The sequence below is a fragment of the Apium graveolens genome, chromosome 3 (assembly GCF_009905375.1).
Source record: "Apium graveolens cultivar Ventura chromosome 3, ASM990537v1, whole genome shotgun sequence".
Classification (NCBI taxonomy): Eukaryota; Viridiplantae; Streptophyta; class Magnoliopsida; order Apiales; family Apiaceae; genus Apium; species Apium graveolens.
Window position 1 is genome coordinate 268,445,824 of NC_133649.1, and position 24,785 is coordinate 268,470,608.

General features: G+C 38.5%; 1 protein-coding gene across 1 annotated transcript; it reads right to left on the reverse strand.

Moving 5' to 3' along the window:
- Window positions 1-438: 438 nt before the first annotated feature.
- Window positions 439-5,029, reverse strand: LOC141713303 (uncharacterized). Its single transcript, XM_074516656.1, has 6 exons — window positions 4,327-5,029; window positions 2,015-2,215; window positions 1,832-1,928; window positions 1,342-1,542; window positions 1,080-1,142; window positions 439-851 (listed from the first exon to the last, which is right to left on the reverse strand). Exons 1-6 carry the CDS (start codon window positions 4,950-4,952, stop codon window positions 747-749), a joined length of 1,293 nt encoding a protein of 430 aa, XP_074372757.1. The 5' UTR covers window positions 4,953-5,029; the 3' UTR covers window positions 439-746.
- Window positions 5,030-24,785: the final 19,756 nt, after the last annotated feature.

Below are 24,785 nucleotides of genomic sequence, written 5' to 3' on the forward strand. Positions count from 1 at the left end.
TATGAACATTACACGTACTAACTTTTTGAAAGCTATTCGATTAGATTTTTGATAATTTGTTGTCTCTTAATATTATTTAAAATTTAAAAAAAAATACAAAAGCGTTTTTTATAATTTTGATAGGGTGTGTTTTATTTAATTGTCAATTCATTGTAATTCCAAATTTGATGAGTCATATCATTTCAGAAAGATCGTTTAATAATCTTTCGTTTTTTACGATTTTTCAAAAAATATGGGTTTGAGGGTCGAAAAATTAAATAAAAGGTTCATTTTTAATAAATGGGTTAAAATGTTTAATTTTTATAGTTGAATGTCAGAATTGTAAAAACAAATGTTCAACGATAATGATCAAAGTGCAATTAAACGTGGTTAAATTATTTTTTTACCCCTAACATATATTTAACAGTAATTGACATATTTAATGGTAACGACAAAATCTAACGGAAGGGGTGCAAAATGCAGCGCCGGGACTTGTATTGAATGTAAAATGTAATTGTTGAAACAAGGGGTACCAAAATGCCAATTACCCAATTTAAAAGGATGCAATATGCAATTTACTGTTATAAATATGTGGAAAACCATAGAAATAATGTCAAATTTTAGATAAGCTTACAAATTTGACACTGCGCAGTAAATCACTGTTACTTCAAAACCAGTGATCTTTGCAACAGTCCAGGGATCAAAATTGCTTCTGAGCACATTTACTATATCCTCGTTACTTGGGTAAACCTGAACTTTGATACCACTTAGCGCGCTTGAAGTTCCTCTGCCATCACAATGCACATGGACATTGGACAATTTGTCTTAATTGCATTGGATTCAATATGTGATCTACTTGCACTGTATCCCTTCTGCAACACCCACAAGAAACAATTGGTGATTGCTAAAGAAGGCTTGAACTTGCAAATATATACATACACTAGATTCAACTTGTAGTGTACTTTCCAAATCAAAAAATCTGATACCTAATCTTTCCCAATATGGGCTTCTAAATAATCAGCAAAATTTACATGCCCTATCAAAGTTTAGAAACTATCATGTGAAATTTTAAGTTTAGGGTACGTTGATCAAGTGTGTACCTTCTGCAAGGAGCTCAGCATGCTCCTGATAGGAGGGGTATTGATTTTTCCACGGCTTGACACCTGTGTAAATAATTAATAATCACAATCAACGAACAGAGAAGCAAATAAAAAAGCTACAACCAGCAACTTACAGTGCAACATTTTTGAAATATAGTCAAAGAAGGAAGTCACTTGGCACCTCTAAGATATAATAAATTTTTCTCACAAGGACGACAAAGAAACAAAATAAAAATAAAAAGGGACGACAAATTATATAAACCTCATCCAACTTGATGTATCCAAATGATAATTGGGGGTCACTTTCATCTATCATATACTTCAATAGCTTCTCGAGATCTACTCCAGCATTATTTCCTATCCATCCCCATTCTTCAGCCAAATTTAGCATCTCCTTGAGATAGCTTTCACTGTGAAGAGGTCCTGTCCAAAGAGGCCCTGAAACAACAAGCGAACCCGGAACCTGGAAAGAGTTCGTACTTCATACTTTAAACACAGAGAAATTTAGGGGAACAATTGGAGAGAGTTAAAAAATAACAGCCTCATAGGGTACTGCATTCTTTATTGTCTACGACAAATAGACAGCAGTCTTCCACAGAAACTGCAAACAAGTGCATCGATTCTACAAATGTGGAACCTAATCTCCTACATTTCACAAACTAGGTAGGACTAGGAGTTACAGAAACTGTAACCGTCCACTTAAAATGTTTTAAGAACAAAATAAAACCCAGAGTTCACTTAAAAGAGCTTACCTTTGAGTTGCACGGACAATTTATTTGACCAAGTTTGTCCCATGATACTGCTTCAGAATTTCCACAATCAGTGCAGTATCTGATAAAATTGTAATGCCTACATGATATAAAGATATATAAATCAAAGTGAACAAAATAAAAGCTAGTGAATGCACTTGAAGCAAAGCCACAACCAATTCTTACCTGCTGATGGGAAGCTTTCCTCGATTGACACGAAGCAAAACTCTGAATACGGGTCCATGGTATGAATAATATGAAAAAAGTGGCGTAACATTGTAACCTAGTACTGCAGCTTCACGAATGGCCCCTCCTATAAGCATTCTCAAACCAAGCTCATTGCAGTACGGCATAGGAGAAATATATGCTCCATAAGAAGATAAAGAGCTGCAGTAAAAGAAAGGGTTAAATATAAAAGTGGTCACTCAACTGAAGGTCATATATCAGTTTAATCATCAAATTTAACGGGGTATCATTTTGATCACTAAGGTCATAATAAATATCAAACAGATAACTCAAAATATGTGCTCTAGAATTAAAATTTATTTTATGGAGTTCTAAAATTTTTTCTTAAACCCTATTACAACCAAATAAAAAGTTATGAATTCATAGTATTTTAAATGATTTTGTGAGATTTTTAAAATTTAACTACTAATTATTTTTATTTAAATAAAGAAAATGACTACAAAATTAAAAATAAATAGTAGATTAATTTTTAAAAGTCTTACTATAATATATAAAATATTAGAATTTATACATTTTCATTTGGTTGTAAAAGAATTCAAAAAAAATATATACAACTCCATAAAATAATTTTAATTTTTGAACACATATTTCGAGGTATCTGTTTGATATTTATTATGACTTTAGGAATTCAAATGATACCCCGTTAAGTTTGATGATTAAATTGATACATGACATTCAATTGAGTGACCACTTTGATATTTAATCTGTTAAAGAAATTTGATAAATAGTGCATATTAAATCCAGGATCTATGACCTCTCCTACGCCATTACTGATGGACAAATCTGTTATCGAAATTGAAAATTAAGGATATTTATGAGAAATTGAAGAAGTTGTATTATTCATATCATTTCTCAGAGAGTGTAATCGTAAATTCTTGCTTACAATCAAAGTTACCGGTAAATATTCCAAATATTTGTTAGAACTACTATTGCATATTAGTCTCTCTAGATCTCAGTAAAAGATTTTGAAAACCCGTAACTGTTAAATGATATAAATCCTAGATCACAAATATAAGAAAATAGATTCTGTATGGACAAAAAAACAATTCTAAGAAAAATGATAATATAAGTAAAGAGTAAATTTAAACTATATGGTATATTCAAAGAGTCGACAAATCTTCTTTTTTCCTTTTTCTTCCTATTTTCTAATTTCCACCGCAAGTACAAATGTGCAGTGCAAATAAAAAGTAATCACTAGTACTGCCATTGGTAGGTGTGGTGATGTCACTGATAGCAACTACAGTTGTTGCTTACCAGTGTATGTTTGAACCTTCAGGGACAATGATTTTTAGAACGAATAACATGTTGAAGTTAAAAATCTAAGCCATATGTTTACATTTTGCAAGTCGGGGAAAAACACTTTCTACCAAATACAATTATTGTAACTGCAATTAGGACATACTGGTCTCCAAACTTGCAAGCAATATGCATCTAATACAAAGCTCACGAAATAAGCAGAAGTAAGTGTCTTTTCACTTCAGGGACGTAATAAATAACACTGTTCTTTTTTAAGCAGTAGTCTAATATTTTTAATGTTTCCAAAACATAAAGAAGATATATCTTTGATTTGACCTGTGATCCCATAAACTCCCTAGACTTTTCAATCACACCTTTCTATATAAAGTCAAATTTTCTTAACTTCCACCCCCATTAATTATCATTTGCTTCTAAACCTCATTAATAAAATATTTTAAAAAACTTGCTAATAGATTAATGAAGAAAGAACAACAGTTTAGTTTCAGTATGCACTTCTAAAATGCAAATGACAGTTTATTAAGCAACAACTAACAAGTCAACAAACTCTGTAAATACATGAAAAACAATCCAAATTCCAAAGTAAGAACAACCTAATAACCACTACTCCTGGAATAAGGTGAAGTGTGTATATTCTCTCCTGGGAGATATTGTACCTACATTTGAGTGAGACATTTCTACCTATTTCTGATTCACAGATTCATATGCCCTAGCTATTTCTACATTGGACATTCTCTACCCTAGGAACTCCTAAAGTACATCTAAGTGTCCTCTTTCCGAGATTTGTGGTTTGTTTAATTTCATAAAATGTTAGATATGATTTAAAATCCACTACCGATCTCAATAGATCTAGTAATTTGGCAACCTAGAGGTAGTTCATGGAATATCAACCCGATTATCAGAAATGGAGTTTTATTCCAACTGTTACCGTTTTGACGATACAAATAGATATACACGTGATGATAAATGGGATAAAGAAAGAAAGAAGTGTAGCTCACTGAAGAGGACGATGACCACCGGAAGTGTATCCATCAGTAGAAGTAACATATAACAAACCACCAAATCTCACAGCACCAAATGCAGATCTTAAAAAACTGGAATCACTCCCAAAAGAATCAATATCAATAAAATCAAAATAATCCCTTCGAAGACAACACTCCATCATTACTCTATTGGCATCATCATTGGTAACAACCCATCTCCTCCTACCAATGCCATCCTCCTCATCAATTCTGGAAACTAGTGATGATAAATTGGACAAAAGCAGTCTCCTATGAACATCATCCGCATCGTTAGCTAATACAAAATCAGCATCAGACTCAACTAAGTAACGCAGAGAACGAATGCCGCAACCACACATAGCGTCAAGAACCTTGAGTTTGTTGTGATTGCGTTTCTTGTGAATAGAGGCGGCGAGAACACCGAGGTCACGCCCAGTGGCGCTCTCGTGACGGAAGAAAGTGTCACCTACATCAAATTGTAAACCCCTTTCAGTCATCAACTGGGGTTTTGAGGTGGGGGGTGTTTCAGTGTTGTATTGGCATTGAGATTTGGTGGGTTTTAATTTACAGAATTGGGGTCTATGAATTGAAATGCATGTGGGTCTAGGGATCAACAAATTCATGGAGTTCAGCCCTTATCAATAGTACAGGCCTACGGTGATCGCGGAACCACAAACCAAACTGAAGGGGATTCATCAATTTCCTAAATCATACCGAGTAATCTCAAAAACCGCATAAATTTATAACGAAAATATGGTGCGGCATGTCATATGCTCTTTGCGGTTTATTTATTCAAAAAAATTAATATTTACATATAAATATAATAAAAATTTAGCTAATAAAAATACTAAAAATAATATATTTTTTATTAAAAATAAAAATATATCGGTAATTTATAATATGTAAGCTAATATTTATAATAGAAAACTATACTAAACAAGAAATGAATTTATAATATATAAATATATCTATATATACATTATATATATATTTATAAATAAATATATATATATATATATTATAAATATATATATATATATTAAATTACGGTGCAGTGTGGTTTGAACCCAATGTTAAAATGTCAAACCGCAAACCAAACTGCACCGCAACACGCTGTTTGTCATAAACTCAAACTGCAGCCGCGCCATAAAATATTAAAAACCCTATTTTGTCGTGCGGTGTGGGGCGGTGCAGGCGGTTTGACGATCACCCCTAATAATACACTCTTCGTATTGACTTTTGTGAATGGTACCATTTTGCATTTTTGAATTCTAAGTGGTACTATTATACTATTATTTCGTTCATGAAATACCACTTGGTGTACCCCCTGAAAAACATTGGCGCGCACGAGGTGCTCAACCTATAGTCATCTGTTAGCCAAACGTAATTGTCGAGGGTATCAATTAGAAAAATCAATTGTACAATTTAACATTAGTAATATATTTTCTCTTATTTTTTAAAAGAATTATAATTTTCTAATATTAAAATTTGAATAAACAAAAAATAATAAGCAAAAAAATATTATGATGATTAGAGAAATAACATCAATTTACCAAATTTAAACTAATTCAAAAATTATGATTATTTATTTATATTTTTTCTAATATTTTCATGTTGTGTGCTAACTATAATTCGAGTAAATGAAATATGATAATTTAAATAAAAAACAAGAAAAAAAGATATTTCAACTTCTATTAGTATTTATTTTTTATATATCTTTTTATCTATAATTTTAAATAAGAATATTCACTTTTCAAATTGTTTTAAAATATTAGGTGAAATAAAAAGACGCTTACATATTAAGAGGATTAATTAATTAGTCATAAGAGGATTAATTGATAACTTAAGACGCTTACATGAAATACTAATATTAAGAGGATTAATTAATTATTATGGGAAATATGTCGATAAATTGTGAAAATTAAGCAAAATTATTTGATTTTAGTAAGGAAAAATGATACCACACAAAAGTAAGAAATATTTAATGCTACCACATAGAAGTCAAAAATATTTAATGGTATCAAATGAAAAAAGTCAATATACAGGTATAATTCATAGTTTTGTAACGTTCCATTAACATTTGTTTGACAGGGTGGTATTAGATAAATCAATCCATATATAGAATGGTACCACCTAAAAGTCAAAAATGTGAAATGTTACCATTTAGAAAAGCCAATACCAAGAAAGTACTTGTTATGGATAAAAAACTAAGGTTATTATTTGATGTACTTACTGCTAAGGTTCGGGAGCTCAAGGCCTTTAATGGCTGCTTTCGTGTTTCGTAGCTTAACTCTGCCTTTACGAGATGCCTACGTATCTCTGTGAATTAGAGAATCAAGTCAAAAAATGTAGTTCTGATTTGTGGGGTGAGACCCCTTATATAGATGTTGGTGGTCCTCGAATTGGACTTGGTATAGGAGACTTGGTAGCCAAGTCTCAGAATTAGAATGGACTTTGGAGTCCTAAATAGTAGGAAACTGATTCATTATCCTTCTAGGTCCCTTTGAGGCTAATCTGCAAGGATTTATGTCCTTATCGGGACTCTTCTCAATAGCTGATTTTTCCCTTATTAATTAATTACGAAATTAATTAATATTCAGGGTTTTTGGGCCTTCTTTGTTCCATCAGGCCTGATCTGGTCCAGGATCAGGCCTGATCAGTGTGTTAACCTTTTTGGTCTGAATATCATACATCTTCTTATTGGGCCTAGCAGCCCAAATCATGTATAATTACTGTAATATTTAATTACATAATCAAGATTTATTTATCCCTATCATTTGCCCCCCAACTTTTGAGAAACCGTATAAGATTTCGCAAAAGTTAAGTTCGTTTATTCCCTTTCAGGGTATCGTTTTGCGTAAAGTGTGGAGCGACCTACACGCTTACAACTATTTGCCTTGTTCGTGGCTTCAGGGTCGTTTAAAAGCTTCCCCTTCTATTTTATTACCTTCTCCCTATTTTTAGGAATTTTCTGGTATTTTTCAGGAATTTTGCCTTTTTTGCGAGATTTTTTTCACATTTTTTGCAATTTTTTACAAATATTCTCAAATTTTCAGCCCTTTTTCGACCAGGATCCTAGTCGAAATTTCGACCTGGATCCTAGTCGAATTTTGGGCCAGCTTTCCAATCCTGGTCGAAGGACTTCGACTAGGATCCACGACCTGGATTTCGACCAAGATCCTAGTCGAACCTTCGACCTGGATTTTGGTCGAAAACTAGTGTCATTCTTTGTTTCCTGGTCGTTTAGTTTCGACTAGGATCCACGACCTAGGTTTCGACCAGGATCTTAGTCGAACCTTCGACCTAGATCTTAGTCGAGACTTCTGTGCTCATTTGCTTCCTAGTCGTTTGGTTTCGACTAGGATCCACGACCTAGGTTTCGACCAGGATCCTAATCGAACCTTCGGCCTAGATCTTAGTCTAGGTTTCTGCACCCCATTCTTGAAAAATATTGTGCTTGATTCAAGAATTCGACCTCGATCTTGGTCTGGCTTTCGACCTCAATCCAGTTCTATTATACCCGTAATTTTCGGGTGTCTGTTCGAAAGAATTCGAACAGAATTCACGAGCTAAAATTCGACCTCAATCTTGGGCTATTATACCCGTAATTTCCGGGTGTCTGTTCGAAAGAATTCGAGCAGAATTCACGACTTGGAACTCGACCTCAATCCTGGTCTTATTGGGCTTCCTTCTTATCCAATTTGGACTGGGACTTATCTTTTTTAGGGCTTTGATTTGGGCCTTCTATTTTTCCAAATCCTAATTGGATTTGGGCCTTCTATTTTCCAAATCTTAATTGGATTTGGGCTTTTTATTTTTCCAAATCTTAATTGGATTTGGGTTTTTTATTTTTCCAAATCTTAATTGGATTTGGCCCTTTTATTTTTCCAAATCTTAATTGGATTTGGGCTTTTTATTTTTCCAAATCCCAATTGGATTTGGGCCTCCCATTGGGCCTCTTATTAATCTGGGCTTAATATATCAAAACACCCTCTTTAGAATTCTATAGAATTCTCGGGAATTTTTATTTAATTTTTTTGGAATTTCTTGGAATATTCTGGAATGTTCCATTTTCTGGGCTTTTTTCTTTGGGCCTTTATCCTTACTGGGCTTTTTGTCCCTTCAACTTCACTTTTTCTCCTATATAAAGGAGTGAGTAGAGTCTACTACTCCTCACTTTCTCATTTCTAAATTCTCCTTCTTTCTTCTTCTGTTAAGAATGTCAGAGCAATAACAGTAGGTTGGAGTATCCTAAGCCGCAAAGCCTTTTTTAGGAGCATTACTTCAGGTAAGACTTCTTCCTTTACTTCTTGTGCTTGTTTTTGCATAGTTTGCGTTTTAAATTGTCTCCTTATGTGTAATATCCGTATTTTTATTTTAATTATTATCTATTTAATATTTGTATTAGTTAGAAATAGATTAGAATTAGTAATAATAGTAATTTTTAATACAATTTGATTTGGAATAGAATTAGTAATTATATTATTAATTAGATTAGGGATAGGATTCTATTAATTGTGGGCTTGTGGGCCTATAAATATATATATATACAAGTTATGTCCTATTCTATGTCTTTTTAATTGGAGCCGCTCTTAGAGGCTAGGGTTTGAGAAGACAAGAAGATCTTAGAAGTTTATTCTTGTGTTATTCGATTGATCAAGGTACGAGAATCGATCTTTTCTTCTTCATAATCATATCATGTTCATCTTCTTATTTGTTTGTGCTGAAATTCGTATGTGATAAAATCAGCATCTCGTATCTGTTGTAAAATCCATAACTTATTCGTTTGTACACGGAATTCATTGATTCTTGATTTTCTGGAAAGCTTGTTTCGATACCTACAACTTCCATGTTTACATATTTTGTGGAATCAGCCTCTAACTATGTGCAAATATCCATTCTTTGTGACCCTTCAGATTTATGACGTGAACAGTTTTTCATACCTTCTAAAATTCGTTATAAATCGATCTTATGTCGGAAAATTACTCATGATATCAATCTGGAAAGCTTATGAAATTCTCTTTCATTATATGGTATACCCATTATATATTTAAATCTTTTAAATTACCTAAATTGCCTTACAAATATTCTGGTCTGTTTATACTTATCAGCATAGTTGTTTCATGTTCAAAAATTCATATCTTCTTCATTATTCGTCATAAAATTATGATCTTTATAAATTATGAAACCTCTGAGAATTCTCTTTCATTGTCTATTTATAGTCGAAGTGAGATCAGATTGTCTTTATTGTCTAAATTTGCCTTCTTTGTAATCTGTTCCTGAATAATTTCTGCTGTGATACCTGAACTTCAAAAATTCATAACTAATTCGTTATCAGTGCGTTTTTGATGAATCTTATCATTTTGGAATCCTTGTTAAATCTACTTTATTTCTCCAGTTGACCATTATTTCAAATCCTTAACTTATCTGCTGTTAAAATTCGAATTAGTATAAGTTGTTCACTTTCAATCGTATTTCAACAATCCGATTTAATGGTCCATCAGATGAGGTACGGATTTCGTCCCCTTTCTTTCAGTGCTACTCCTTTTATTATTAAATATATCTGATTCTTTCCCTTCATATTTTTATTCATTCCGTTCTTATTCGTTTGATCTCTGAAAATTATTTTAAATCTGTTCTGGAAGTTTTAAATATTTAATCTTGCGAGCTTTAAAATTATGTTTGTTAAATATCTGTTTAGAATATTTGAAATATCTGCTGCAAGTGATTCTTAAAATTGTGAAAATTATTTTATTTGAACCCTTAGAGTGAAATAGGGTATACCGAGTTAACCAGCTGTAGGGGTACTACAGCCATGTCATTGCGGCACCATTGGCATGACACTTCCATGGCAGTGTGATTGGTCATGGCGTATCCTTTTGATAGCTCATGAGGAGAGCTTTGGCCATTGTGATATTTGTTTCAGGATACGTGGGTGCACCCAGAGTTTGATTTGTGATTTGATTCGACAGTGACGTTGTATATGCCGTACTCGTTAACTGGTTTGTTGCACACATTAGGTACCCTATGATGTGTGTATTTGTTATTTGTTTTGCTCTCGGTATGAAATATCTTAGCCCTCGTTGCTTCAGCCTTACTTATTTTTAAAATTTTTGTTTTATTATAAATGGCTGATTATTTATTTTTTTTGATCTCTTGTTTTATAAATTGTATTCCAAATCCGTACTGGGCTTTTGGCTCATGCCGTATTCTTCTTCTGGCAGGTACTTAGGGGGACTTTTGGGGCTGTGTGATGGAGCGATACCTTTGTGACAATTTCTTAGGATCTTTGGACTTCTAGCATTTATTTTAGATATTTATTATTAGAGTATTTAATTTTCTTCGCATTTATTGACTTGGATAATTTTGGAGACTTTATAATATTATATGTTGGATTTTAGTTGATAGGGATAAATAAGTCCTGATTTTATAATTAATGGGCTGCTAGGCCCAATAATAATAAGATGTATAATATTCAGACCAGAAAGGTTAAGTCTGACGGACCAGATTAGGCCTGGTGGAATAAAAGAGGCCCAAAAAGCCCTGATTATTAATTAATTTCGTAATTAATTAATAAGGGAGAAATCAGATGTTGAAAAGAGTCCCGATGAGGATATAAATCCTTAGAGATTAGCCTCAAGGGGACCTGAAAGGATAAGGAATCAACTTCCTACTTCCTAGGACTCCTAAGTCTATCCTAATTCAGAGGCTTATCCACCAAGCCTCCTATACCAAGTCCAATTCAAGGACTCCCGCATCTATATAAGGGGCCTCACCCCACAAATCAGAACTACGTTTTTTGACTTGATCCTTGGCAATCAGCAAGGTACGTAGGCATCTTGTTAAGGCAGATTGAGTCACGAAACACAAGAGCAGTCAAATCGAGCCTTGGAGCTCACGTTCCTTAGTATTAAATACAGCAATAATATATAGTAGTTTTAATCCATAACATTTGGCGCCGTCTGTGGGAATTACGCAACAACAACCATGGCGAGAACACGGAGAACAACCAGCACTCTGGAGGAGGGAACACCATCAGGGACAACCCAGGTGATTTCATCAACCGTGGAGGTTCCTCCCCATTCAACTTATGCATCTACTCAGGGGGAAGCCCAGACAGGGGCAACTCATCCTCAGCCACAAGGGACAACTCCCCCGACTGTTCAAGGTACGAATCCTCAAGTTCAACAAATACATATACCTGTGAATTCTCGACCCGTCGGGTATGAATACTCAACTATTGTTACTACTAACCCCCCTTATGGGATGCCCCTTCACCCTGAGGTTGGAGGAAGTGGATATGCTGGGCGAAGCGAAGCACGAGGGCGGTCGCCCCCCTATATACGAGGTTTGGATCCTATCCCTGAGGATCGGGAATTTTCTGGTCCATACACTGAGAGAGACTCCGAATCTTCGGATGATGAAGTGGCCCCGAGAAGGAGGCGTCCTGGAAAAGAGCCAATGACCGATGGAAGGCAACGCCCCCAAAGCACCCCAGGGGCGAATCCCCAAGAAGTGCAGGAAAAGATCAGGGCTCATGAGGCTGAAATCCAAAGGCTGAGGCGTGATTTGGAGGCTCACCAGGCCACCAGACCCGAGATATCTCCTAGGGGGAGAAATCCTCCTCCTGTCATAGACCTGGATGGTCCGGTAAGAAGAAGGGCTGTTGTCCCAAGAACTGATCCAAGCAATCTCCTTCCCCTTGGAGATCCTGATGATCCAACTCCACCCTTCACAGAAGAGATAATGAATGCCCATATCTCAAGGAAATTCAAGATGCCCACTATCAAAGCCTATGATGGCACGGGAGACCCCGCTAATCATGTTAGGACATTCTCTAATGCACTGTTGCTGCAACCCGTGAATGATGCTATAAAGTGTCGGGCCTTCCCTCAAACCCTGTCAGGTATGGCTCAAAGATGGTACAGTCGCTTGCCCCCAAACTCTATTGGATCGTTCAGAGAGTTAAGTCAGGCTTTTATTAAGCAGTTCATCAGTGGAAAAGTCCATGAGAAAAGTTCAGCATCTATGAGTATTGTGCAAGAAGCTAAGGAATCCTTGAGAGATTACCTGAATCGTTTTACAAAGGAGGCTTTAAAAGTCCCAGACCTTGATGATAAGGTAGCTATGATAGCACTGCAACAAGGAACTAGGGATGAGTTTTTCAAGATGTCCTTGGCCAAACGTCCCCCTGAAAATATGTTGCAGCTCCAAGAGAGGGCAGGGAAGTATATCAAGGTTGAAGAAAGCATGAGGAAGACCGTAGTAAGTAATGAGCCCACTGGAGGCAAGAAGCGGAAAACTGATCTGGAGTATATCGCTAAGGATAAGTATCCTAAAACCGAACAAAACCCTGATTCAACCCCCAAGAAGGGAGGACCTGGGCAAAAGTTCACCGAATACGCTAAGCTGAATGCTCCCAGAAGCCAGATATTGATGGAGATCGAGAAAGATCGAGATGTTCGTTGGCCTAAGCCCTTGAAGGCCGATCCAGCCAAGCTAGATAAGAGCAAGTATTGCAGGTTTCACAAAGATGTTGGCCATGACACCGATGAGTGTAGGCAATTGAAAGATGAAATTGAGTTTTTGATTCGAAAAGGAAGATTGAACAAGTATACTGGAGATGGAGGGGACAGAAATAATAATGGAAGGAAGAACTTTGAAGATCGTAGGAGGGACCAAGACGATCAGGGGCGAAACCCCCAACCTAGAGGACCAGTTATAAACACCATTTATGGAGGGCCGAGACCTCGAGGGCCTGTGATAAACACGATCTTTGGAGGTCCAACTGCTGCTGGATTGTCCAAAAATTCCAGAAAGGCATATACTAGAGAGGTTATGCATATTGTTGGAGAAGCCCCGAAGAGGGCCAGGACAGAAGTAACATTGGCTTTTGATGATTCCGACCTAGAGGGTGTGAAGTTTCCCCATGACGACCCACTGGTCATAACGCCGATAATAGGAAATAGCCCGGTTAAGAGGGTCCTTGTGGATAATGGTGCTTCTGTGGATATCTTGCTCCACGACACCTTTCTAAGGATGGGGTATAACGACTCCCAGTTGACACCAACCGACATGCCGATATATGGATTTGCTGGAGTAGAATGTCCTGTGGAAGGGATAATTAAATTGCCAACCACCATAGGTACGGAGCCAAGGCAAGCAACGCAGATGCTGGATTTTGTGGTGGTAAAGGCTAGTTCAACTTATAATGCTATCATGGGGAGAACAGGGATACATGCCTTCAAGGCAGTTCCCTCTTCCTACCATTCAGTCATGAAGTTTCCCACCCGAAACGGGATTGGAGAAGAGAGGGGAGATCAAAAAATGGCTAGAAGCTGTTATGTGGCCTCTTTGAGGGCAGATGGAGTCGGGGGGCAGGTTCTTCCTATTGAAGATATGGATGTTCGAGAAAATGATGAGAATAGAGGAAGGCCAGCAGAAGAATTGGATTCGGTTCCTTTAGATCCCAAGAATCCTGAGAGGATGACTTTTATTGGAGCTACATTAGAGGAGCCCCTTAGAGGGAAGTTAGTGAAATTTTTGCAAGAAAATAGTGATGTGTTTGCATGGTCAGCAGCTGATATGCCAGGCATAGACCCGGGGTTAATTACCCACAAGTTAAACGTGGATCCAAGCCGGAAGACAGTAAAACAAAAGAAAAGAAATTTTGCCCCGGAAAGACAAGAGGCTATAAAGCAGGAAGTGGAAAAGCTCTTAGAGGCTGGTTTCATTGAGGAGATTCAATTTCCGGAGTGGTTAGCAAACCCTGTAATGGTGAAGAAGGCTAATGGAAAGTGGAGGATGTGTATAGACTTCACCGATCTGAATGATGCATGTCCCAAAGACTGTTTTCCGCTGCCTAGAATTGATACTTTGATTGATGCCACCGCTGGACATGAGATGCTGAGTTTCATGGATGGATTTAGCGGATACAACCAGATCAAAATGCATAAGGATGACATTCCAAAGGTATCATTTATCACTGACTTTGGTGTTTATTGTTATCTTGTTATGGCGTTTGGTCTCAAGAATGCAGGAGCCACCTATCAAAGGTTGGTGAATAAAATTTTTAAAGATCTTATTGGGAAGACTATGGAAGTCTATGTTGATGACATGCTAGTCAAGAGTCTAGTAAAGACTGATCATATAACCCATTTGAGGGAAGCTTTTGAGGTCCTGAGATACCACAAGATGATGTTGAATCCCACGAAGTGTGCTTTCGGAGTAGGATCTGGAAAATTCTTGGGATTGATGGTCTCAAAGAGGGGAATTGAGGCTAACCCCGATAAAATAAAGGCAATCCTGGACATGGAACCCCCAAAAACTGTCAAGGATGTTCAGAAACTCACAGGAAGGGTTGCTGCGCTAGGACGATTCATCTCCAAGTCAGGAGACAAGTGCTTGTCATTCTTCAAGTCATTAAAGAACATTAAAGACTTTGTATGGAGTGAGGAAAATCAGAAGGCATTTGAAGAGTTAAAGAAGTATATGGGCCAGGCCCCGTTATTGGCCAAGCCAGTTCTGAGTGAAGTTTTATTCTTGTACTTGGCTGTTTCAGAAAGCGCCTTGAGCGCGGTGTTGGTTAAGGAGGAACTGAAAGTCCAGAAACCCGTATACTATGTCAGCAAAATCTTGCATGGTGCTGAGTTGAATTATTCAACTATTGAGAAATTCGCTCTAGCCTTGGTAATGGCTTCGAGAAAGCTGCGTCCTTATTTTCAGGCTCACCAGATTGAGGTGCTAACAAATCAGCCACTGAGAAATATCATTCACAGTCCCAAGGCAAGTGGGAGACTAATTAAGTGGGCAATAGAGTTGGGAGAGTTCGATCTCAAGTATAAGCCACGTATAGCCATAAAAGCCCAGGCACTAGCTGACTTCGTGGTGGAATGTACCATACCCAACCAAGAAGTCGGGGGGCAGGAAGATACCACACCTCAAGACAAGGGAGTCGACAATGGGGACAAGGAGAAAGAATATTGGGTTCTCTATTTTGATGGAGCATCAAAAACAAATTCCAGTGGAGCAGGGTTGGTTTTGCAAAGCCCTGATGGATTCTTAATTGAGTATGCCATGAAGCTAGACTTCCCAACCACAAACAATGAGGCAGAGTATGAAGCCCTGATAGCAGGCCTTGGTCTAGCTGGGACACTTAGAGTCAAAAACTTAAAGGTCCGTGGAGACTCAAAGCTGATCATATCCCAAGTAAAGGGAGAATTTGAGGCAAGGGATGATACAATGGCTAAATATGTCCGCCTAGTAAGGGCTGTGATGACCCAATTTAATGAATGTCATGTTGAGCACATTCCAAGGGAAGAAAATGTTAAGGCAGATGCGCTATCAAAGTTTGCTTCATCTGAGATAGAAGAAAGTTCAGGGAGTGTATACTTTCGTGTTTTAAAGACGCGAAGCATAGATGTTAAGCTTGTGGCTCCCATAGGCCTGGGGACGTCATGGATCGATCCCATTAAGGCTCACATTCAAACCGGATGGTTGCCAAGCGATGCAACTGAAGCACGAAAGTTAACTGTTCGAGCACTAAGGTACTCCTTGATAGATGGGATTCTGTATAAGAGATCTTTCGTGGTTCCTTACTTGAGGTGTCTCAGGCCGGATGAGGCACGCTTGGCTCTTGAGGAAGTGCATGAAGGCATTTGTGGGCAACACTTGGGGGGCAGGGCCTTGGCTCATAAGATAACTCGTTTAGGCTTCTATTGGCCAGAAATGATGGCTGATGCCAAAGAATATGTAAAGAAGTGTGATCGTTGTCAGAAGCATGCACCAGTCGCCAGACAACCCCCCGAGATGCTGACCTCTATCAACTCACCTATTCCCTTTGCCATGTGGGGGATGGATATTCTAGGGCCTTTTCCTATGGCCACAGCACAAAGGAAGTTTCTGATTGTAGCCATTGATTATTTCACCAAGTGGATCGAAGCCAAACCTTTGGCCAAAATCACAACTAAGCAGGTTGCACAATTCCTGTGGGAAAACATTATGTGCCGATATGGAATTCCCCGTATCCTCGTCACTGACAATGGAACACAATTCAACAACGAGGAATTCAAGAAGTATTGCGAAGAAAATGAAATTGAGTTACGGTTCACCTCTGTGGCTCACCCGCAAGCCAATGGGCAAGCGGAGGTAGCAAATCGGATAATCCTGGATGGACTAAAGAAGAGGATCGAGAAGTCAAGAAATAATTGGGTAGATGAGATACTTCCAATATTATGGGCCTACAGGACTACTTGTAGAGTCACGACAGATGCAACTCCTTTCATGTTGGCATATGGGGCGGAAGCAGTAGTTCCCGTGGAGATATCACATTCCTCTCCAAGGATTCAGGCTTTCGATGAGAAAGAAAATGAGGAAGGGCAGAGATTAGCCCTGGATTTAATTGATGAAGTGCGAGATAAAGCACATGCAAAGATAGTAGAATATCAGAAAAAAGCTTCATTCTACTACAACCTAAGGGTTAAAGAAAGGTTTTTTAAACAAGGCGATCTAATCTTGAGGAAGATAGAAGCATCTGGTGTAGGACAAAAAGGGAAGCTTGCCCCGAATTGGGAAGGGCCGTACAGAGTCAAGAGTGTTCAGGGTAGAGGAACCTACAAGCTGGAGACTATGGATGGTTTTGAAGTCCCGAGAACTTGGCATGCACAAAACCTGAAGGTTTACTATGTGTAGGGCAGTTGGATACGATTCTCACTTGTCATGATGGAGAGTAGGTTGAAAAGCACCTTGAAGCTTTGCTTAGGATTTATATGTCTTATTATGAAGTTTATTAAGACTTGTGTAAGGGATGAATCCCAAACAATTTTTGAAGCTCAGAGAATTTTTCGAAATATGTTTGAATCTCTATGGCATGGCAATTAAATTAGATGCATGATATGAAAGCCCTATAAAAAGGCCCAATTCAAAAAAAAAAAGTTAAAACTTGTTGGGCCTGGAAGTATGTCAAGCCCAGATAAGGGCCCCAAATATTCAAAGCCCAGCACCCGGGGTCCAAAAACTGGAAGAAAATATGTATGAGTATTATCTTCAAAAACCAGAAATAAGTCCCAAATCCAAAAAGGATTTGGATAAATGAAGGCCCAAAAACAAGGCCTAATCCTACTTGAATTAGAAAAAAACCCAGTATAGGGATCAATAAATCAAGCCCAGGGTCAATACTAAGTGCCCAATTAAAGATCAAAGCCCAGAAGGGCCCAAGTTGAAACCCAATACAAGGTTTCATAGATCTAGCCCAGGTTTAGGGCAAAGATCAACCCAATAAGAGGTAAGCCCAGAAAAGGGCCCAATTAGCAGAAAATTAAATGGCCCCAAATTAAAGACCAATTTAGGGTGGACCAAAGAAGCCCAGTTAAAAGTAAGGGGCCTAATACAAAAAGCCAGTCAAAAAAAGGGAAGGCCCAAGGTAAAGGCCTGGTTTGGAAAAGGCCCAGGGTCAAAAATAAAGTACCCATAAAAGAATTCAGGCCCAAATCTTAGGCTCAAATTTGAGATTGGAAAAAATCCAGCCCAGACTTAGGGCCCAAATCAAATATGTGGAGTCACAGAAAGTAATATATCCCAAATCCCAGACCCAATTCGATCAGGTTTCATGTTGTATTCATCGTCGAATTAGTTGAGATCGAAAAGGCTTCGACCAAGGCTAGAAAAGGAGGTTAATTCGGTCAAAAATATTTATCAATACCAAAATGTTCCTGAGGAAATAATCATGCCCAGTTGACAACCCAAGTGTTTGAAAAGCCTTGTATGAATCCCACTTGATTTTTAGGAAAAAAGGGTGAAAAGAAGCCTAGCTAAATTTTTGGCCCAAATTGAAAGCCCAGAGTTGGGAGCCCAATTGAAAGGCCTCTGAAGCCCAATAAAAAAGAAGCCCAGCTAAATTTTTGGCCCAAATTGAAAGCCCAGAGTTGGGAGCCCAATTAAAAGGCCTGTGGAAAAGATGGTCAATAAGAAGCGAGCCCAGAAAAGGGCCCAAATAGTTGAAAATCAAAGGCCCAAAAAGGAAAAAACCCACTGAATGGTTGGCCCAAAAGAATCTAGGCCCAAATCAAAAAAAAAAGAGTCCAGCCCAAACATATGGCCCAACTTCAAGATAAAAGGATATGAAAATGATCATTTCTTACTCATTCGACTAGAAATCAAATGAAAACCCTGGTCGAATCAATCCTGCTCAAAAAAGCTTCGATCAAGGCACAATATGGAGGTTAATTCGGTCAAGAAAAGAATCCTGACCAAAAATTCCTGATCGAAAAAGGAAGAAAAGAATATTTTGTTTCATTCGACCAGAATACCTGAATGATTTCTGACCTTTTCCTGACCCTGTCGACCAGGAAGCAAGGTAAAAACCTGGTCGAATAGAACCTGCCCGAATTTTTGTCGATCTGGGCTTAAAAGAAAGGCTAAATCGGTCAAAAAATGTATTCTGACCGAAAATCCTAGTCGAAGATTTCTGTTCAAAAAAAAAAAATTTTACTGGTTCGACCAGAATATTTCCTGACACTGTCGACCAGGAATCAAGGTAAAATCCTGGTCGAATAGTACCTGCCCGAAATAGCTTCGACCAAGGCAAGAGATGGTGGTTAATTCGGTCAAAAAATGGGGATCTTGACCGAAAATCTTAACCGAAAATTCCTGGTCGAAAAATCCTATTCGAAATAAAAAAAAAAAAAAAAAAAAAAAAAAAAAAAAAAAAAAAATAAAAAAATATATAGGAAAAAATCCTGGCCGAAATTCGACCAGGAATCTTGCTCGAACCCAACCTGCTCGAAATTCAATCGACCAAGGCATACTGAAGGTTAATTCGACCAGGATCCTGGTCGAATGGATTCCTGGTCGAAAATTGTATTAAAAAAAAAAAAAAAAAAAAAAAAAAAAAAAGAAAAAAGGGAGAAAAAAAAAAGAAGAAAAAATCCCAGAAAATTAAGGAAATCCCTTAAATAATTTCTGAAAAATGGTAATATTTTCAGAAAATTAAGGAAAAATCCAGAAAATTAAGGAAATTCCTTAAATAATTTCTGAAAAATGGTAATATTTTCAGAAAATTAAGGAAAAATCCAGAAAATTAAGGATAAATCCCAGAAATTAGGGAAAAATCCAGAAATTAAGGAAATTCCTTAAATAATTTCTGAAAAATGGTAATATTTTCAGAAAATTAAGGAAAAATCCAGAAAATTAAGGAAATTCCTTAAATAATTTCTGAAAAATGGTAATATTTTCAGAAAATTAAGGAAAAATCCAGAAAATTAAGGATAAATCCCAGAAATTAGGGAAAAATCCAGAAATTAAGGAAATTCCTTAAATAAATTTCTGAAAAATGGTAATATTTTCAGAAAATTAAGGAAAAATCCAGAAAATTAAGGATAAATCCCAGAAATTAAGGGAAAAATCCAGAAAATTAAGGATAAATCCCAGAAATTAAAGGAAAAATCCGGAAATTAAGGATAAATCCCAGAAATTAAGGGAAAAATCCAGAAAATTAGGGAAAATCCCAGAAAATTAGGGAAAAATTCCTGGAAATTAAGATAATTTCTGAATAAAAGGAAGATTCGTTGTAAATGTGTAGGTCGCTCCACACTTTACGCAAAAAACGAAACCCTGTAAGGGAACGAATAGATTTAACTTCTGCGAAACCTAATCAATGTTTCCCAAAAGTTGGGGGGCAAATGATAGGGATAAATAAGTCCTGATTTTATAATTAATGGGCTGCTAGGCCCAATAATAATAAGATGTATAATATTCAGACCAGAAAGGTTAAGTCTGACGGACCAGATTAGGCCTGGTGGAATAAAAGAGGCCCAAAAAGCCCTGATTATTAATTAATTTCGTAATTAATTAATAAGGGAGAAATCAGATGTTGAAAAGAGTCCCGATGAGGATATAAATCCTTAGAGATTAGCCTCAAGGGGACCTGAAAGGATAAGGAATCAACTTCCTACTTCCTAGGACTCCTAAGTCTATCCTAATTCAGAGGCTTATCCACCAAGCCTCCTATACCAAGTCCAATTCAAGGACTCCCGCATCTATATAAGGGGCCTCACCCCACAAATCAGAACTACGTTTTTTGACTTGATCCTTGGCAATCAGCAAGGTACGTAGGCATCTTGTTAAGGCAGATTGAGTCACGAAACACAAGAGCAGTCAAATCGAGCCTTGGAGCTCACGTTCCTTAGTATTAAATACAGCAATAATATATAGTAGTTTTAATCCATAACATTAGTGCTCTGTTTTTTTTTAGGTTTAGATTTAATAAATAACCCCTCGTCTCATTTTGGGAAGGGGGTGTTACATTATGTGCCCCCCTTTTTTCAGATGACTGATAAGAAAATGACCCGTTTGGCCAAGATGAATGTGGCCAGAAAGTCCAATGAATTCCCCATTCGGTCAAGGTACACTTCCTTGATTAATATGATCAACACCCGAGGGGACGAGTACCCGTCAGATGCGCATCTAGACGCGCACGACCATATCAGTGCCTTGCGGGATCCAAAGGAGCTGGACAAGTTGAGCGGTTGTTTCAGAATCAAGGATCCTTTCCAGCTAGTTCTTGCAGGTCCGGCCGACAGGGCCTGTCAGTGGAGGAAAGACGCACTATACGTCTACAGGGATACTTTAAGGGCAGGTATTAGACTCCCCTTTCACCCATTCATCCCTGTTTTGCTAGCTGATGTGGGCATCATCCCTTGCCAACTCCCTCATAACTCTTGGAGGTTGATTCTGTGCTATCTGTCGCAATGCGCCAAGCACAATGTCTCTACCTTTGTTGCTGTTTTTAGAAAGATTTTCCAGTTCAAGAACAGTCCTGACAAGAATCCGGGGTGGGTTTCTTTAAACCAGCGCCCAACCGTTCCCCACATAGTGAACGGGAAGTCCATCCCTGACAACAACTTGGGGTGGAAGAAAGATTTTATGTTCGTCGTTTGGGAGGGTGGCGATTGGGGCACCCTATTTTGCTCGTCTTTTGGGCTAGCCGTAGGTGGGAGCCTAAACGATATAATTTTGTCTGAGGAGGAGACCAGGGCTTTCAACCTCCTTACGTAAAATAATGGGACTTCCCATTCTTGGGATCTTATCAGGGAGACCGTTCTTGTAGAATGCGGCCTTTCTCCCGTCCCCAAGAAGAGTACGTTTCCTTCCTTATTTAGTTGTTTTCGTTCCTTCTATCTTCTACTTTTCTAACTTCTCAACTCACTTATCTTATTTATTGCAGTGGCTGAGAAAATTGAGGAGGCTACAAAGCCTAAAGACCTAGAAATGACCAGGATGAAGCGTGCTGGAAAGGTCTTTAAAGACCCGCGCCTTGGGGATCGTTTCCCGGAGTTCCTACTCCAGGCAATGGAACCAGGCGAAGAAGGCCCCAGCCAAGTTTTACTTACCAAGCAAAAACCAGGGTCTTACTTCCAACCTGCTTGGGGAATCCGGGGTAAGGATTCGATTGTCGGCAACACAGCGCTTGCCAAGGAATGGTCTAAGCATTCCATTTCCCCGGTTGACTATCAAGACTTTGTCCTTCAACAGGACTTGGAGGGTAACGAGCTTTTCGGAGCTCAGGCTTTGGCGATGGTACGTCTTTTTTCTTAACCGTTCATAGTTGCCTTTTTTATTTTTCCCAGCTCTTACTTTTGCTGTGTTTCTTGTAGGCGAACGCCCATTTTTAAGTGGCGATTCACCAAGCCAAGGCTTGGAAGGTTGGCCTCGAGGATACGAACAAGAAGCTGGAAGAGGCCAACCAAATAATAGAGGCCCTTGAAGCCCAACTTGCCTCATCTACTTCTGATTTGGAAACGGCCCGGGCTGAAAATGTTATCCTCAAGGCTCAAAAGGATAAAGCCTTTGACGGCTGAATGGACACTCAGGAGTTCAAGGATTTAATGGTGGAGCATGATGCCCTCCTTCATCCAGTCAGCTATAAGGAAGGCTGGGACGCCGCGGTGGAGGCTATTCAGGACGAGTTTCCAGAAGTCCTTGAACAGTCTTCCTTCCATTGTCATGTGTGAGTTCCAGCACTTGGGGGCGTTGCAGACAAGCTTGCCGATTTGATCAAAGACGGCCCATTGGGGAGTCAAGGCCAAGGCCAAAAGAGGAAGGAGCTCGAGTCCAGCTCTGAAGAGGAGGAATCTTCTTCTAAGGAGGAGCCTGAGCCCGTTATAAAGAATGTCAGGGTAGAAGAGCCTCCAAAGGCAGTGTCTCCTAAACCAGTGTCTCATGCAGCATCCAAAGCGTCCGAAGATAATTCCGAGGGAACCTCTGCGGAGACTTCCGAGGGGACTTCCGAGGGACCGACTGAAGAGACATCCGAGGAGACTTTGGATAGTGGTTCCGAAGAATCCCAGCCTTCCAAGGCCTAAGTTTTTTATGTATTTCTTCTTTCTTAGACAATATTGAACTCTGTAATTGACTTTTATTATTTTCAGTCGTATTTTGCCCAAGTATCGTCGTATTTTTCTTTCGATTTTTTAAACTCAAGTTTATAACTTGGTTTTATCTTTCGCAATGCATCAATCTAATAGGCTAAGATTAAGTCGAAGGCTTTATATTATAACTTGGTATTCTTGATACTTTACATTAAATGGGTTCAACCCTGATAAAATCTAAATATATCTTCTATATAGAAAAATCCTAAGCAAGCAAAGCTTCAAGGTGCTTTTAAACCTACTTGTCATTTTGACAAGTGAGAATCGTGCTTCAACTGTTTTACACATAGTAAACCTTCAGGTTTTGCGCATGCCAAGTTCTCGGGACTTCAAAACCATCTATAGTCTCCAGCTTGTAGGTTCCTCTACCCTGAACGCTCTTGACTTTGTACGGCCCTTCCCAATTTGGGGCAAGTTTCCCTTTCTGTCCTACACTAGAAGCTTCCACTTTCCTCAAGACTAAGTCACCTTGTTTGAAGAACCTTTCTTTAACCCTTAGGTTGTAGTAGAATGAAGCTTTTTTCTGATATTCCACTACCTTCGCATGTGCCTCATCTCGTACTTCATCAATTAGATCCAGGGCTAACCTTTACCCTTCTTCATTTTCCTCAATATTGAAAGCTTGAATCCTGGGGGAGGAATGTGATATCTCTACAGGAACAACTGCTTCTGCACCATATGCTAACATGAAGGGAGTTGCTCCAGTCGTGACTCTACATGTAGTCCTATAGGCCCATAGTATGGGGAGTATTTCATCCACCCAGTTATTCCTTGACTTCTCGATCCTCTTCTTTAGTCCATCCAGGATTATTCGATTTGCCACTTCCGCTTGCCCATTGGCTTGCGAGTGAGCCACAGATGTGAATCGTAACTCAGTTTCATTTTCCTCACAATACTTCTTGAATTCCTCGTTGTTGAACTGTGTTCCATTGTCAGTGACTAGGATACAGGGATTTTCATACCGGCACATAATACTTTCCCACAAGAATTGTGCAACCTGCTTAGTTGGGATCTTGGCCAAGGGTTTGGCTTCAATCTACTTGGTGAAATAATCAATGGCTACCATCAGAAACTTCCTTTGTGTCGTGGCCATGGGGAAAGGCCCTAGTATATCCATTCCCCACATAGCAAAGGGTATGGGCGAGTTGATAGAGGTCAGCATCTCGGGGGGTATCTAACGACTGGTGCGTGCTTCTGACAACGATCACATTTTTTCACATATTCTTTGGCATCAGCCATCATTTCTGGCCAATAGAAGCCTAAACGGGTTATCTTATGAGCCAAGGCCCTGCCCCCTAAGTGTTGCCCGCATATGCCTTCATGTACTTCTTCAAGAGACAAGCGAGCCTCATCGGGCCTGAGACATCTTAAGTAGGGAACCACGAAAGATCTTTTATACAGAATTCCATCTATCAAAGAGTATCTTAGTGCTCGAACAACCAATTTTCGTGCTTCAGTAGCATCGTTTGGTAACCAGCCGGTTTGAATGTGAGCCTTAATGGAATCAATCCATGATGTCCCCAGGCCTATAGGAGCCACAAGCTTAACATCAATGCTCCGTGTTTTCAAAACGCGATAGTATACACTTCCTGAACTTTCTTCCATCTCAGATGAAGCAAACTTTGACAATGTATCTGCCTTAGCATTTTCCTCCCTTGGAATGTGCTCAACATGGCATTCATCAAATTGGGTCATCACAGCCCTTACTAGGCGGACATACTTAGCCATCGTATCATCCCTTGCCTCAAACTATCCCTTCACCTGGGATATGACCAACTTCGAGTCTCCACAGACTTTTAAGTTCTTGACTCTAAGTGTCCCTGCTAAGCCAAGACCAGCTATCAGAGCTTCATATTCTGCCTCATTATTTGTGGTTGGGAAGTCTAACTTTATGGCATACTCAATTAAGAACCCATCAGGGCTTTGTAGAACCAAACCTGCTCCACTTGAATTTGTTTTTAATGCTCCATCAATATAGAGAACCCAGTATTCTTTTTCCTTATTAACCGTCTCTTTATCCCCCTTATCTTC

What these genes read in the sequence shown, in the direction of transcription:
- LOC141713303 (XM_074516656.1), bottom strand. Translation starts at nt 4,952, where the DNA reads ATGAATTTGTTGATCCCTAGACCCACATGCATTTCAATTCATAGACCC. An exon ending in GGAAAGCTTCCCATCAGCAG is followed by an intron (nt 1,929 to 2,014) that starts GTAAGAATTGGT and finishes TATATCATGTAG; the next exon opens with GCATTACAATTTTATCAGAT. An exon ending in ATTGTCCGTGCAACTCAAAG is followed by an intron (nt 1,543 to 1,831) that starts GTAAGCTCTTTT and finishes AACTCTTTCCAG; the next exon opens with GTTCCGGGTTCGCTTGTTGT.